At 43.0% G+C, this 15,713-nt stretch overlaps 1 protein-coding gene across 3 annotated transcripts; it reads left to right on the top strand.

The window, feature by feature from the left end:
- The first annotated feature begins 377 nt into the window (after positions 1-377).
- On the top strand, positions 378-15,272 carry LOC118398368 (sestrin-1-like). 3 transcript variants are annotated; one of them, XM_052470665.1, is made up of 9 exons: positions 378-460; positions 10,042-10,107; positions 10,259-10,459; positions 10,566-10,748; positions 11,048-11,287; positions 11,448-11,699; positions 11,888-12,078; positions 12,272-12,416; positions 12,544-15,272. In XM_052470665.1, exons 3-9 carry the CDS (start codon positions 10,352-10,354, stop codon positions 12,628-12,630), a joined length of 1,206 nt encoding a protein of 401 aa, XP_052326625.1. In that variant the 5' UTR covers positions 378-460; positions 10,042-10,107; positions 10,259-10,351; the 3' UTR covers positions 12,631-15,272. The 3 variants fall into 3 exon arrangements, with proteins under 3 accessions (XP_052326625.1, XP_035649530.1, XP_035649529.1); XM_035793637.2 differs by lacking the exon at positions 378-460 and adding an exon at positions 9,130-9,361 and having other exon boundaries at positions 10,370-10,459; XM_035793636.2 differs by lacking the exon at positions 378-460 and adding an exon at positions 9,130-9,361.
- Positions 15,273-15,713: the final 441 nt, after the last annotated feature.

The following is a 15,713-nucleotide window of genomic DNA, read 5'->3' as shown; positions in this document are numbered from 1 at the left end:
GTGTGTGTGTGTGTGTGTGTGTGTGTGTGTGTGTGTGTGTGTGTGTGTGTGTGTGTGTGTGTGTTGGAGACATATTCAACACATTGTCCAGAGTTGAAACATAGTACTCCCAACTCCTCCCTCCTCTCTACCCTCTCTGCAGCCTTTTACTTTTTTGTGCCCTTTGCTCCCTTGAGTTCCACTCCATTTCATGGAATCCAGGGGACACGGTTTCCTCCTGGTGTCTGTGCGCGTTTGTCCCAGGCCAGAGCCCTTTGGTCTCAACCGTGCCTCTCCACTCAGGAAAGCTGGCGCTCTTACAGCATGCCAGAATACACACACAGAGAGGAGAGATAGAAAGGGAGCGGGGAGATTGACGAGACGGGAGTGGGAGTAGAGGGAGGAATTGGAGTAACGGTTTCGTCCTCCTCTTCTGAGGAGGAGTAGGAAGGATTGGACCAATACGCAGCGTGGTATTGTGGTAAGTGTTCATCATATTTTTAATCAAAACTGAACACTACACAAACTGAAAATGAAACAGTTCTGTGTGGAAAACACAGACACAGAAAACAATCACCCACAACCAAAATGGGGAAAACAGGCTACCTAAGTATGATTCTCAATCAGAGGCAACGATCGACAGCTGCCTCTGATTGAGAACCATACCAGGCCAAACACAGAAATACAACATAGAAAAAAGAACATAGACTACCCACCCCAACTCACGCCCTGACCAACCTAACACAAAGACATAAAAAAGGAACTAAGTTCAGAACGTGACATACGAGGATTCGGTGTTTCCTTATGGATTATTTTTAGCAGCAGTGGCAAATGTAAAGGGGGGAAGTGATGGTGACACCATCTGAAATATAACTGATGCGTGCCACTGCATTGTAGGGAGATGATGAGGAGCAAAGGATTGCTGTACGTTCGTGGCTCTCAATTGCATCACTGCTCGCTCTGTTTGCTACAAATATACATGAAACATGTCACTAACTTTAAAGGAATAGTGTGAGATTTTGTCAATTAAGCCCTTTTTCTACTACACAGAGTCAGATCAACTCATGGAGACAATTTGCATGTCTTTGACTGGTCTTCTAGTCATTGTGCTTAAGCTAGTTTGCAACTTCCTTCAAACTGCATGCATAGAAATAAAAATGGTATCCATGAGTTGATCTGACTATGGGTATGTAGAAAAGGTATTTATTGCCAAGAACTTGCACTATCAATTTAAATACTTGTCTCAGCAGAAATATATCAAAAATATAATAAACAAAAACAAAATACATTTTGGGAAGTGGTGGAAACGATTTAGCAGAGGTGGGCCACCTCTAGGACTGTTACGGTGACCATATTACTTCCACACTGGCGGTCACGAGTCATGACCGCAGTCAAAATCCATGTGACCATTTAGTATTTAGTACACAGTATCTAGGCTTCTTCAAGCTCTGATGCTGCTGATGGCCATTAGTAGCCTACCAGACTTGCTAATTACATGGTACTCAGCACTCTATTGTCCCTCTAATCACTCTGACATAATGCAAATGTTTTCAAAAATCAAATCAAACACTTCATGAGAGCCCATGAGCGGATGTTGCGCAACATTTCTATAGGCTATGCAATTGCATGAGAAAACAGAGTTTTGGTGTGTTTACATCCCTGTTAGTGAGCATTTCTCCTTTGCCAAGATAGTCCATCCACCTGACAGGTGTGGCATATCAAGAAGCTGCTAAAAATGGCTTTATTTCTATAGGCTATGCAATTGAATGAGAAAACAGAGTTTTGATTGCCTCTATTAGAAAGAGGATCCCATCAGTTTTCTATAGGCTAGGCCTATTTATCAACTTTCCTAATATTAAGCACATGCGTTACAACAGGAATATAGCCTACCTGGCTGGCATGAAAATGAACCCCAGGGAAAAGCATCCTCCATTCGCTATTTATGTGCCCCAGTTTCGGTGCATGATAATGGTCCCAGACATGTCTGTCTTCACTTGTAGCCTACTTCTTAGCTAAGATGCCTGTGAGAAGGAACCGATCACGTTACGGGCATTTGCTAATAAGAATTGAAATATCTGAGAGAGCCATGTGAGTGAGAGGTGTTTTGGAGCATGGCAGCTGGGAGAAGTGAATTATAATTATTTTCAGTCCATGGGCACAACGGCCACTTTGGCCGCAAAAGGCATGGATTTTTTAGGGGCCATTACGGCCATACAAGGGGGTATGCCGCGGAGAATATTATGCCTGGTGAGAATATTATCAAGTGCTTATCAAATTGTGAATGAGTCACTGATGTAGTGTGTGAGCCTGCACAAGAAACAAATCAGAGCTCATGCCTTTCAAGCTACTTTTTTCAAATCGTCATTAGAGTCGCATCATGCAGCCTTAGAATGTATTAAAAATCAAAACATACAGTCCAACGTTTGTATCACAACTAAAGTTGCATAAATAACTTTAAATTAAGCATATAGGAGGACCTGTTTCTTTGTTAACAGCTCAACACAGAATAGCCGCTTGTGAGCACTTCCTTAGAAATCATTTGGAGAAAATATCCTTTCTATTTTATTCAGCTTTGTTCAGTTGTGTTCTTCCTACTATACTATTTTTTTTAAATAATTCCATGGAATCCTAAGCAAATCTTGTCTGCTAAATGAGCTAGTGGAAACCACAACCAAATGCCAGCCATGTCAGGGCCTAACATAAGGACAACTCAGAGTATGCCATTCTGTTCTTCTGAAATAGACTATATTTTCTACATATCATTTTTTTGTTTTTACCTGTCTAAAATAAATGATGGACTTATTGTGATGGTGTAGGTTATATTGAATGGATGTATTAGACTTTTTAAAATGTAGATGTTCCAAAGGTCTGCATCAGTGGCTTGTAGGCTATGTGTGGAAGCCAGGAGATACTAATTGTGTTTATGTTAATTCATGGTCAATTACCGTGAGAACGGCAGTTATTTGCTTGACAACATTTCATGAAAGGGGAAACATGGATACCTAGTCAGTTGTACAACTGAATGCCTTCCGCTGAAATGTGTCATGACCGCTACAGCCCTAGCCACCGCTGCTAATTTAATATAGGGGAACACTGGGATTTAAATTCTGACCTATACAATGTAAGTGGTTCCCAGCTTAACTCAGCTGTTGCTTATTGATTTTATGACTTTTGGAAAAATGCATTCATTATTTACACTGATCAAAAATGTAAACGCAACATGTTGGTCCCATGTTTCATGAGCTAAAATAAACTCTCCCAGAAATGTTCTATATGCACAAAAAGCTTATTCCTCACAAAAATTTGGTGACCAAATGTTAGTGAGCATTTCTCCTTTGACAAGATAATCCATCCACCTGACAGGTGTGGCATATCAAGAAGCTGATTAAACAGCATGATCATTAAACAGGTGCACCTTGTGCTGGGGACAATAAAAGGACACTAAAATGTGCAGTTTTGTCACACAACACAATGCTACAGATGTATCACAGTTTGAGTGAGGGTGCAATTGGCATGCTGACTGCAGGAATGCCCACCAAAGCTGTTGCCAGATCATTTAATGTAAATGTTTCTTTAAAAAAATAATTTGGCGCTATGTCCAATTGGCCTCGCAAACACAGACCACACCAGCCCAGGACCTCCACATCCGGCTTCTTCACCTGCGGTATCGTCTAAGACCAGCCACCCTGGCAGCTGATGAAACTGTGGGTTTGCACAACTGAAGAATTTCTGCACAAACTGTCAGAAACCGTCTCAGGGAAGCTCATCTGTGTGCTCGTCGTTCTTACCAGGATCTTGACCTGACTGTAGTTCAGCATTGTAACTGACTTCTCGTGGGCAAATGCTCACCTTCGATGGAGAAATGTGCTCTTCACAGATTAATCCCAGTTTCAACTGTACCGAGCAGATGGCAAAAGCTGTGTATGGCGTTGTGTGGGCGAGCGATTTGCTGATGTCAACGTTGGGAACAGAGTGCCCCATGGTGGCAGTGGGGTTATGGTATTGACAGGCAGAAGCTACGGACAACGAACACAATTGCATTTTATCGATGGCAATTTGAATGCACAGCGATACTGTGACGGGATCCTGAGACCCATTGTCGTGCCATTTATCCACCGCCGTCACCTCATGTTTCAGCATGATAATGCACGGCCCCATATTGCAAGGATCTGTACACAATTCCTGGAAGCTGAAAATGTCCCAGTTCTTCCATGACCTGCATATTCACCAGACATGTCACCCATTGAACATGTTTGGGATGCTCTGGATCAACGTGTACGGCAGCGTGTTCCAGTTCCGACCAATATTCAACAACTTTGCACAGCCATTGAAGAGGAGTTTGACAACATTCCAGAGGCCACAATCAACAGCCTGATCAACTCTATGCAAAGGAGATGTGTTGCGCTTCATGAGGTAAATGGTGGCCACACCACATACTGACTGGTTTTCTGATCCACGCCCCTACCTTTTTATTAAAGTTATCTTTGACCAACAGAGGAATATCTGTATTCCCAGTCATGTGAAATCCATAGAATAGGGCCTAATGAATTGATTTCAGTTCACTGATTTCCTGGTAAGAACTGTAACTCAGTAAAATCTTTGAAATTGTTGAATGTTTGTGTTTTTTTTTTTGTTCTGTGTAATGGTTATTTCAGTTCTCACTGGTAAGGATTGTTGTTATGCTACAAAGAGGACAACTGATCCACAGCAACATATAACTCAAGGCTCGTCATCCTTAGGTATTGAATATAGCTAAGCATCTGCACAAACGCAATTACAATTTTGAACAATGTGAAAGTTTGCCATTTTAATGAAGCATAAAGTAATGCATAAAGTAATGCCAAGTCATAGCCATTATGCTAACTGCTTTGTGATCGAATGACTTGAACCATGAGCCTTGTTTGAAGAATGGGAGAGCGACAGATTGAGGGAGAGTCAGAAGAAAAGGGGGAGAATACCTACATACTTAGTCTACAGTTTTCACTCTTTGCACATGAACAAGAGTAAAAAAGTCAAAGTTCAACGTTTGTCTGAGTTGGATCAGAAGATGGCAACACTGCAAGGTTGGGGAGGAAAAAGGTTAGCGAGGAGCTTGAGCTAAAGCTGTGTACTCAGCATGACAGAAATAGACACCTGGCTCAAATAGAAGCCTGTCTCTACGCGCCGGTTGTGTTCGGTGATTGAAGCAAATAAGAAATATTCATTTCAGTTTTACTTAGACGTTGTGTTCATTCATCTCCTTTCCATTCAGTTTAAACAGATGTTACCAACTACTAGAGAGCCTCAATTCTAAACAACATGCAAAGACTGAGAGAAACAAAATCACATAAGGAATATGCATGCTGCATACAGTAAGGGGAAGAGATATAGGTTGTTTTTGTGAAACTGCTATGGGTCAAGCTGCGGCATATGGTTTTGTGTTCACAGTGAGAATAGAAATCTACTTGTTAATCACCCACGCACACACACCAACACACATACACACTTGCACTCAAAACAGCTCTTAAAAACTTGATGGCACAATTTGTTTGTAAAGTGAAAAGTTAGTCAAACTCTATTATATAGACCAGATATGCTTGTGCACACAACTTCATGCTCGAGCAAAACCTTTAATTCTCTTTTCCCCCCCAGAGAAACAAGAGAGGGAGAGGGAGAAAAAAAGATTGGACCCTGTAACTGTTGTTCTAGCCTGTGATTGGTGGTAGCCTGTTGCTAGGCTTATGTCATTGTGAGGGTGGGAGGTTTTTGCTTCCTCTCTCTGCAAAGCGATAGGTCAGGTTTGAACTGGTTAGGAGGACTTCTACCGCTTGTTGAACATCCCCAAAGTTTTGTGGTTTTCTTTGGCTCTCTGTTCTCTTCTCTTCTAATTGCATGTGGAAAACACTGCAGCCACTTCTGGGGAACATACTTTATGTGCACAGCATTAACTTTGGCTTCCTCTCTCTTTGACTTTTATCCTCCTTTTTACTGGTAACAGCAGCTGAAATGATTGCGCAGTAAAACAATAAGTACATTTCCTTAGCTTTAAATTAAAATTAAAAAAAATCTGGCCCACTCAAAAACCATTACTTTTATCCTGTCCATAAAAATACTAATCGCAAACCAGTTGCATTGATGTGATAGAGATCTGTTAGTAAACTATTTACTAACATACTCCTCTCAAAAATAGATATCTCATTTGTATAAATAGTCTGTTGATATCCGGTCCATACCTACCATTGTTTCAGTATTGTCTGTAGAATGTATTCCCAGTCAGTTGTAACAATAGGATATCATTGCGTGTGGGTGGTTCATCATCAGTTAGACTGGTCATTCAGACTCAATAAAGAGAGGACCACTGAGAACCAGGGTTCTCAGGAGACCCAAGTAATTTAACAAGGCCTCTATTCCTAATACCGCAGGACTAATGGCATGGCTCATATACCATGTCAATCCGGTTAGTTCAGAAGTCCAAAAGTCCTTCGAAAATAATGGCTAAATGAAAGTGGTCAGTTCCAAACTGAGTCTGATCTGACGAAATTAAAGAAGAGTTAACTCCAACTCTACTGTCCAATCCCTCTATCCCTTCCTCTGATGCTCACCATCTGCACTGTGAGAACTGTCTTGAGAAGGATCTCCACTAGCCTCCCACTGCAGTGTAATTAATCATCATGATGTTATCATAACCCACTCTTACCCCTGCCCCACCCACACTGGGCTTGGCTGGCATGTGTACAGCAAAGCCCCAAGAGTGTCTGCTGGGTGGTGGTGATGTGTATGCCTGTGACAATAGTGTTTGGCCCTGTCCTCTGTCCGGGGTGCTGAGGGCCAGTCGGGTCCCTGACCTAGCCTAGCGCTTTTATGTGAAAAGATGGTGTCGGAAACCGAACGCTGACCAGGCTTCTTCTGCTCTGCAACTTTGCTGAGCAATGTGGCTCACATACACACAGTGCTCACTGTGCTGCTCCGGCTATTGCGGCTGGGAAATGGCAGAGTGCTGACTCCAGACCCAGGGCATGTTTACCATGACTCCCACCCCTCTTTGGGGATAACAGGGAGGGGGAGAGAGGGAGGGGGGCACTATCACACAATGAACCTGCTGAATGGTGTGCTATCTATCAGCCAGGGGACTGACTTGCAGCCAGCCAATGCCAAATCAACCAGGAAGCCAGGCCCTTAAACAGAGTTTTGAATTGGAGCTTGGATCGGCTCGGTCTAGTGATAACCGATAACAATCTGGGCTCCCTTACACCACCACCTCCTTGTTACCTAATAAAACTTGTTTGTCAGGTTTTATTTGGTTCTTCCAGCAACACAGGTGGCTGGTGACATCATCCAGGCTGTATCTATATTGACAGGTTCTATGATAGATGCCTGTCGTATCTAGACTTCCTGTTAGGTTTGTTTGGGGTGCTATACCGAAGTCTGATTGGTTTAGGCCTGGGCTGCTTTATCTGAGCACTGATAGTCTAAAGGCCTCCGCATGCTTCCCATCCAAAACAGTTCAGAAAAGTTTGTGCATATATTATGTCTAGGTTTTTTGACGTTTTTATTTGTTTTGGGGTTCGGCAAGGTATTTTTCAACTGTTCATGCACACAAATGTTTTTCTTTTTGCAAGCTCAATTTTGGTAGCCGAAGTCTATGCACCTTCATCGGTCATTGGTCAACAGTAGTGAACTCGTTTTCATGCACATTTTTTCACTTGAGAAATATTCCACCAAACATCTTAGTTAGATGTAAAATTACGCGACTAAGATCTCGTTATCTTAGATTACACTTCCTCACAATAGCCTGATGCATAAAACTCTTTGTATTCCAGCTGAAGTCATTCATTGCCAATGGAGCAGTCCACAACGCTACGTTGGGGGTGCCTCACTAAGCTGCGGTGCATTCTGTGTACTGTATGCATTGCTTACCATGTGTCGGTACAAATGGAGTTACACACACACAGACTCCAACTAGCTAGCTTTTAGCTAGTTGAAAAGCAAAATACATTTGCGTTAAGTACGGAACATGTGGGCTAGACATCCAGCAAAACAAAACGCATATGCATCTGGTGGACACCAAGTATTAGAGCAGGTCCGCTGGAGCCATGGCCCAGTGAGACGAGGCACCAGCCCGCATAGATGGAAACAAAAAAGTCTGAGCCTTTTGGGTAAAACACTGGGTTAAGTCTTCAGTTGAAATGCACCATAAGCAGGGATTCATTTCAGGTTGTTTGTACACCTGCTGTGTCCTGTCCTGTCTTGCAGGACCAGATATCCTACTGTGCCATAATAATATACGCCAGTAGGCCACCTTGTCGGTAGGCCACCTTGTTTACAGTGGTGATGCTGGCCAAGGAGACATGACCAGATTGGACTCACAGAGAAAATAACTTGCTGCTGCGTGCTGAATAATCTTGTATCGGTAGTTGTTTTCAATGCACATGACTGAGATGAGGACATAGATAGCTGGTGCATGCACACATTAGTGTAGCGGGTCATTGTGGTGGGAAAGAGTGAAAAATAAAAACGTGCAAAAAAAAATTCAAAGTGAATGACATAAGTGAATGCCCCCCCCGGAGCGGCAGGGTAGCCTAGTGGTTAGAGCGTTGGACTAGTAACCGAAAGGTTGCAAGTTTGAATCCCTGAGCTGACAAGGTACAAATCTGTCGTTCTGCCCCTGAACAGGCAGTTAACCCACTGTTCCTAGGCTGTCATTGAAAATAAGAATTTGTTCTTAACTGACTTGCCTAGTAAAATAAAGGTAAAATTAAAAATTTAAAAATGTATTTAGATAATTCGCCTATGGATCATGTAATAAAGACATTAAGGCAGCTGGTCAAAGGGACCTCTTAAAAACTATGAAAGTCATTTGTTTATTATGTTACTTAGATAGACTCTTAAGATTAATGCACACATTGTGCGCTGTAGAGTGATGGTGTCATTCGATATCCATTGTCATGATCAATGGCAGAAGCAAGGAACAAAATGAGATACTTGATTGATTATGTTTTCCTGGGGGCTGGCTCGCTCTGCGTTCACGTTTTGACCCTCTTTCCGCACGGTCCACTCCTATTTCTCCGTCCTCTTATACCTCATTGGATGAATGGAGGTTGTTTTCGCCTTTCGATTGGCTGAGGCGCACCTCACTCAACTAGGGCTCAGTTTATTTACAGAGTATGTGCTGAGGTTGAACGGTATTCTGCTGTAGGGCTGCAACAACTGACAATTGAGCACTTTACCCTCATGAAACAAAGCGAGAACGGAAACCTCAATTTAAATATTCCTGAAACACAGGATCGCAGGAAGACACATTATGAGGCACGCAACTGCAGCAACAGAAACCATGGAAAATAATTCATTTACAGTAACAGACTTATATAAAATATGCGCTCATAGTGAACGGCTAAGCAAAAAGGTAAGAGAAAAGGAAAATAAATGTCAAATGTTTTTGACAGTGAATGCATGTTTTAACTCCGTGCACCGTCGTTGTGGAATTTTAGAGTGTTCATTTGTGACAAGTTCATGTCCCTTTAGACACTGTTTTGTGGCTGCGAGCGAAGGAACTGCAGTGCAGTCTTTTCTTTTGTGTCCGACCTTGTTTACGCGTTTGAAGAGTTAGCGTCAGTGCTTTACATTTATTCTCTTGCTTTGTCATCATATTGTCAACTCTTCTATGTCGTATATGCTCTTAGCAACATTTTTCGCTTGGTGTCTTTGAATGCAAGACCGTGTTGTCGCTATCGAGCAATCGTTGGCCCCGAGTTCTTCTAAGACTAGGTCATTCATTCTACCACTTCATTGCTCTGCGCAGAGGGACAGGGACAGGAGCTATCTATGGAGTTATGGCAGCCTGCTACAGGGAAATTGTGAACAAAATGAGTTGGATTTCTCTTGCACAGACTGCATGCAATTCTCCAACCTGACTGTAGAGCGAATATGTGATCTAGTGGAGAGAGCGAGAGATGTCTTGCAGAAGGACCGACAATATTAGTCAGGGCTCACAGCCCCCCCCCAAAAAAACAGCATTTAGAGTTTTCGCATGATGTTGCATTTGGTTCTTGCAGAACAATGTGTTTCTGTACTCTTAACTTGCAGGACTTAGGAGATCGGATCCCAAGACCACTGGGAAATGGACCAAGTAGATTTATCCCTGAAAAAGAGGTAAGGAGAACAACTTAATTTACACCACAGGATTTTCTATACTTGTGAAAATGATTACACCTTTTAACTTACCAATACAATATGGCAGTGCCATATTATATCAATATGTGATTGAGAGTAAAAAATGTATTCACTGGCTCTGTGGCACCAGATACTTCAAGTCAGTAAAGTAGATCCGAGGGCGCAATCGATATTTGAGGACGCATTTGCTGCACTGGGTCGTCTTGACAACACCTCCTTGGTGATGGGCTTCCACCCACAGTACCTGGAGAGTTTCCTGAGAACACAGCACTACCTGCTGCAGATGGATGGGCCCTTATCCCTGCACTACCGCCACTACATAGGCATCATGGTGAGGCCCCTTAAGCCCTACTCTAAACTCTACCATGGTAAAGCCACTGCAGTGTAGAGACACTTGGACAGTCTCGTAACTCTCTCCTTCCCCCCTTCCCTCCCAGGCTGCGGCCAGACACCAGTGCTCCTACCTGGTCAACCTCCACGTCAACGACTTCCTCCAGGTGGGAGGGGACCCCAAGTGGCTGAATGGCTTGGACGGAGCCCCACAGAAGCTGCAGGCCCTTGGGGAGCTCAACAAGCTCCTGGCCCACCGGCCCTGGCTTCTTACCAAGGCACACATTGAGGTAGGCAACTGTGGCTGGACCTGTGACAAACACACACACACACGCAGGACTGGACAAAGGGACAGGTTAGGGTTATGCAACAGTCTGAGATCATGGGTGGCGGCACACCAGAGTTATGGGGCCGTTACTTGGCAGGGTTAGTTTTATGAAAGCGGGAGGAATGGGCAGAGATGAAATGGAAGGTATGGGTAGAGAGAAGAGAACAAATGGAAGGGTAGAAATTGAGACAGGAAAATAATAAGATTTCATTCAAAGGAAACCACTGATTGACTGACACTTCAACTCTCTATTCTCCCCAGCACCTGCTGAAGGCTGAAGAACACAGCTGGTCTCTGGCTGAGCTGATCCATGCTGTGGTGCTCCTCACACACTACCACTCCCTGGCATCCTTTACCTTTGGCTGTGGCATCACCCCTGAGATCCACAGTGATGGTGGGCACACCTTCAGACCTCTCTCCCTCAGCCAGTACTGTGTCTGCGACATCGCCAATGGCAATGGTCACGGCAACGACTTGGAGGAAAGGAGAAGCAGCCATCAGGTGTGAGGATGGTGTATTTGTGTATGAGAAAGTGAAGCTGAGGGTTTGTTAGTTACTGGCTTTGACAAAGATGTGGTTGTGAGTTGAGTGGCTCTTGTGGTTGTGGTCACCCTATGTATGACCCATGCCCTGACCAGAACGTGTTTGTGTGCCTGTCTAGGTGTCTGGTGAGGTGGAGGTGCTGATGGAGAGAATGAAGCAGCTGCAGGAGTGTCGTGATGAAGACGAAGCCAGTCAGGAGGAGATGGCCACCCGCTTCGAGAGGGAGAAGACTGAGAGCATGCTGGTGGCCACTGCAGAGGATGAGGAGTGTGTGCAGTCAAGAGACGTATCCAGGCTATTTGAAGACCCCAGCTACGGCTACAAGGACTTTTCCAGGAGAGGAGAACATGTACCCACCTTCAGAGTGCAGGTATATAATGCTCACACATACAAATTCACTTATGGAGAAACAGGGAGGGATGGAGAGAAAGTGAAGTGTTTTTTTTCAATAGCTTCAAGTGCAACATTTTCTAAATGTAATCTATCTAATTGACCAATTGATATCCAGACATTGTGATTAGCACCTTGCCTTCCTCTTTTCTCCTCTCTCTTCTGCAGGACTACAGTTGGGAGGACCACGGCTACTCCCTGGTGAACCGTCTGTACCCTGATGTTGGTCAGCTGCTGGATGAGAAGTTCCAGATGGCCTACAACCTGACCTACAACACCATGGCCATGCACAAAGATGTGGACACCACCATGCTGCGCAGGGCTATCTGGAACTACATCCATTGCATGTTCGGCATCAGGTACGCCACTCACTGGCACAATACGAATACAAATTAGTTTATTCCAAGAGGACATATGCTAGATTCAATGAAAACATTAATATTAGCACGTTTTTAATACATTGACAAAGTGCATTCATTTTGGACAGTAATATAGTAAAGAAATAACTGTATTCATCAGTAGCTGTAACAGATCTCCCTCTGTGTGTCTCAGGTATGATGATTATGACTACGGGGAGATTAACCAGCTGTTGGACCGCAGCTTTAAGGTCTACATTAAGACCATGGTGTGCAGCCCGGAGAAAACCACCAAACGAATGTATGAGAGTTTCTGGAGGCAGTTCCAGCACTCCGAGAAGGTGAAGGAATAACTTATTTGTCCGTGGGTTTGTTTCTATTTGGTAGCATTTAAAGTTTCTAGGTTTCACATAGTGCTTGATCTTCGTGACTGGAGCAGTGTTGTAATGCTTCCTTTCCTTTTCCCAGGTCCATGTAAATCTGCTTCTTATGGAAGCGCGCATGCAGGCAGAACTGCTCTACGCTCTGAGAGTGATCACCTGCTACATGACATGAAGTGCTTTTGGCGTTTATCGTTGTATTTTACTGTTGTTGTTGCTCTCGTTGGACACCTTTTTAAAAATAAATTTAAAAACCAATGGGGGGGGGACAGAAAGGAGCTCCGTGATGGATGTAACAAAAGAGAGAATGGTGGGGGAGAGCAAAAGAAATAACTGCAAAAAAGAATAATCTGAACCCATTTGTGGAAAGATGAGCTTTGTTGGTCCTCTTTGCCTGCATTGCCAAAACTTGCCATGAGGGGGCAGCCTAGAGCAGGCAGGCACTCCTCTGGCAGGAGTGTGTGGCCAACCTTCCAGTATTCCAATACATATCAGTGGATGATGACACTGATATCTCCTTAGTGTGAAAAACCCACAGCAAATCTCCAGAAAGAAGAGCAGTACACCAGTCTACACTCAATGTAATCATAGGTCTTTTTTGTGGGGGGTTGTAAGCCTAGTGGTTAGAGCTTTGGACTAGTAACCGGAAGGTTGCGAGTTCAAACCCCCGAGCTGACAAGGTACAAATCTGTCGTTCTGCCCCTGAACAGGCAATTAACCCACTGTTCCCAGGCCGTCATTGAAAATAAGAATATGTTCTTAACTGACTTGTCTGGTTAAATAAAGGTAAAATAAAAAAAATGGGGTTGATGTTATTGCTGTAACTGGAGGTTATGAAATCATAATTTGGGCTGGGTGGTAGTGTGCCTGATTTGTAATATCAGTGTTGAGGTGCTGCCTGATACTGCTGCTCATGTAAGCATGGGGTCATATTGACCCACACACTAACCATCCTAAACTGTTTGTGTAAGCACACACACAAGGAGTGTGTGTGTGAGAACAGAAAAGCGTTGCAAAAGCTAAAAAAACAAAAAAAACAGACCTATTCAGTTTGACTACAAGTATGAGAGGCTCTCTGACAAGTATTGTGTTTTTGTGTGTTTTATAAAAAAAAAATGGTGGGATTTCAAGCGTTAAAAAAAAGGGCAAGGCACTCTTGTGTGGTGACTGTTAAATCGATCTGTTTTGTTTCTGGTAGAAGCTTTGTCCTGTAAGGAAAAAAGACAAGCAAAACATTTTTTTTTTTAAACAAGGTCTTCTAGGGGATTGACTTCCGGTTGTCATAAAGATTATGTCACCTGTCTGTCTTCCACATTCACCCTTTGACCCTGGCCTGGTCATCCTAACACCTTCAAAGCTTTGGATTGTGAGTTTTACCAGTACATACCTCTTCTGTTTCCTCTATCACATTAAGAAGTGCTCTTTGGCAAGCAGAATGACTCTTTATTTCTCTGGGTCGCTTGGCTTCCATTCGTAGGGAGCCCGGTTGGTCCTAACTGGACTGACTGTGGTCTATGCAGTCGGTCATAGCTGAGCTTGTTTCCTCTGTGGAAGCCTAACCAGTGCAAAAGTAGCTCTTTTTATTTTTAAAGACGATGGCAGACCCATCCACTGTTATTTCTGTTGACTGAAAACAAGTAAAGTACTGCATTCTTCTGAGGGTGGGTTGAGACAGTTGATTGTTTGATAAGATGATTACATTTGATTATGGTACATTATTTGGAGGTGGTTGTGGTAGGAAGTCGAGGTTTCATACTTGACTGTCAGACACTTTATTAAAGAAATTAAATATAAACTTATTTTCTAGTTTTCTCCCTAAAACTGTTTTTGCTGCATCAAAATGTTCACTCATTACGTAACTCATTCATGCAACAAACCCACCAAATTGTAGTCACAGCACATGTCCATTGTTCAGCTTGCAGATAATGCATCTGCTCTCCCATCAATTAGTTTCCAATGATATAGGAAAACATTAGGCTATTAGATACATTTTGCACACTTTAATGCAATAGTGGCTCCCACACAATGAACTGTTTTGCACAACCGTGTAAGACTTAGGTGTATATGAGTCCAAATCCTTGCAGTGTTTCAGTTTCCTGTGTTGAGTCAGTCCTCCCATTCACACTACACTGAACTGTGGTTTGCTTGTGTTAATGTTACGACCCAAACAGAACCACAAATGGTCCTTCCTTGTCCATATGTGGTCGAGTCAGAGTTGGACGTTACTCCCACAACTGTTGTGCTAAAACATTTTAACTTGTCTGTAATGTGCAATGAGATGAGGGGACATTCCCTCTAGGATCACCTTTTGAGCTTTGTTCTGCTAATTTCTGTCCTCACTGGAAAAACTCCCTGGCATGACTGGTTATAGACTGAACTCTTTGGGATTTTTTTCCATTAAGGACAGCGGGTGACTTGGTCCATTCAATCACCAGCAGTATGTCTCTACTGAACTGCCTCTATTTTTGACTGACTCATTTCCCTATGACAATCTGAAAAATGATGAGACTAAACAAATGATGCTCTTAACACCATGATTAGCTAGCTGTTTCATATCAACCCAGACAAACATCTATCATGTGGAGAACAATGTTTGTCATTGAATATGCCGGATGAAACGCTATTGGGTTGTCTTGTGTGATGTCACTGAACGCTTTAATTTTGTATAGTAGGACAAGGAAGTGGGGAACTGAGGTTTGTTTTTACAGAAGTGCCGTTTTTTTTCTTTAATGTGATTTGAAAACGCTGTCACTTTGCAGCAGCACTGCCTGGTCCATATTTGTGTAACAATAAACTTTGAGGAGCATGTTTACAATACTTCTGGTTTTTTTTGTGTACAGCGGTTCGCAGATTTAGGGCTCTATTCGATCAGATCCACTTTAGCCGACATAATATTATTTTATTCAACTAAGAGCTGTTCATTTCAAAGCGCGGTAACGCAACATAAAAAAAAAATGGGAGACACGAGAGCATAGCGGTTGTTTTGGCGGTGTCGGAGGTGAAACTGCGTTGGAGCTGTCAAATCCACAAGCGTCTCCTGGAATTATACTTGAAGTGGACTTTTCCATTAGCTACACTGAGTCGATTTAAGAGAAATCTCATGCAGCCTTGTAAATATAAAGTTCAAAAACTGGAATGTGAGATATAAATCCTCATTTAATTGAATCAATTTATGCGTCATTAGTTCTATATAGCCTATACTTTCTTGTTCTGAACTTCTAACGGGTGTGGCTTCGCAACATTGATCAGGAGCAGCTG

The sequence above is a fragment of the Oncorhynchus keta genome, chromosome 19 (assembly GCF_023373465.1).
Source record: "Oncorhynchus keta strain PuntledgeMale-10-30-2019 chromosome 19, Oket_V2, whole genome shotgun sequence".
In the NCBI taxonomy this organism is placed as follows: Eukaryota; Metazoa; Chordata; class Actinopteri; order Salmoniformes; family Salmonidae; genus Oncorhynchus; species Oncorhynchus keta.
The sequence above is the reverse complement of the archived record's forward strand: the minus strand, read 5'-3'. Positions and strand labels throughout refer to the sequence as shown.

Excerpts from the sequence above, each read along its gene's own strand:
- LOC118398368 (XM_035793636.2), top strand. The coding sequence starts at position 9,260 with ATGAGGCACGCAACTGCAGCAACAGAAACCATGGAAAATAATTCATTT. Across the intron at positions 10,108-10,258 it reads GATTTATCCCTGAAAAAGAG|ATACTTCAAGTCAGTAAAGT; the intron begins GTAAGGAGAACA and ends CTGTGGCACCAG. Across the intron at positions 11,700-11,887 it reads TACCCACCTTCAGAGTGCAG|GACTACAGTTGGGAGGACCA; the intron begins GTATATAATGCT and ends TCTCTTCTGCAG.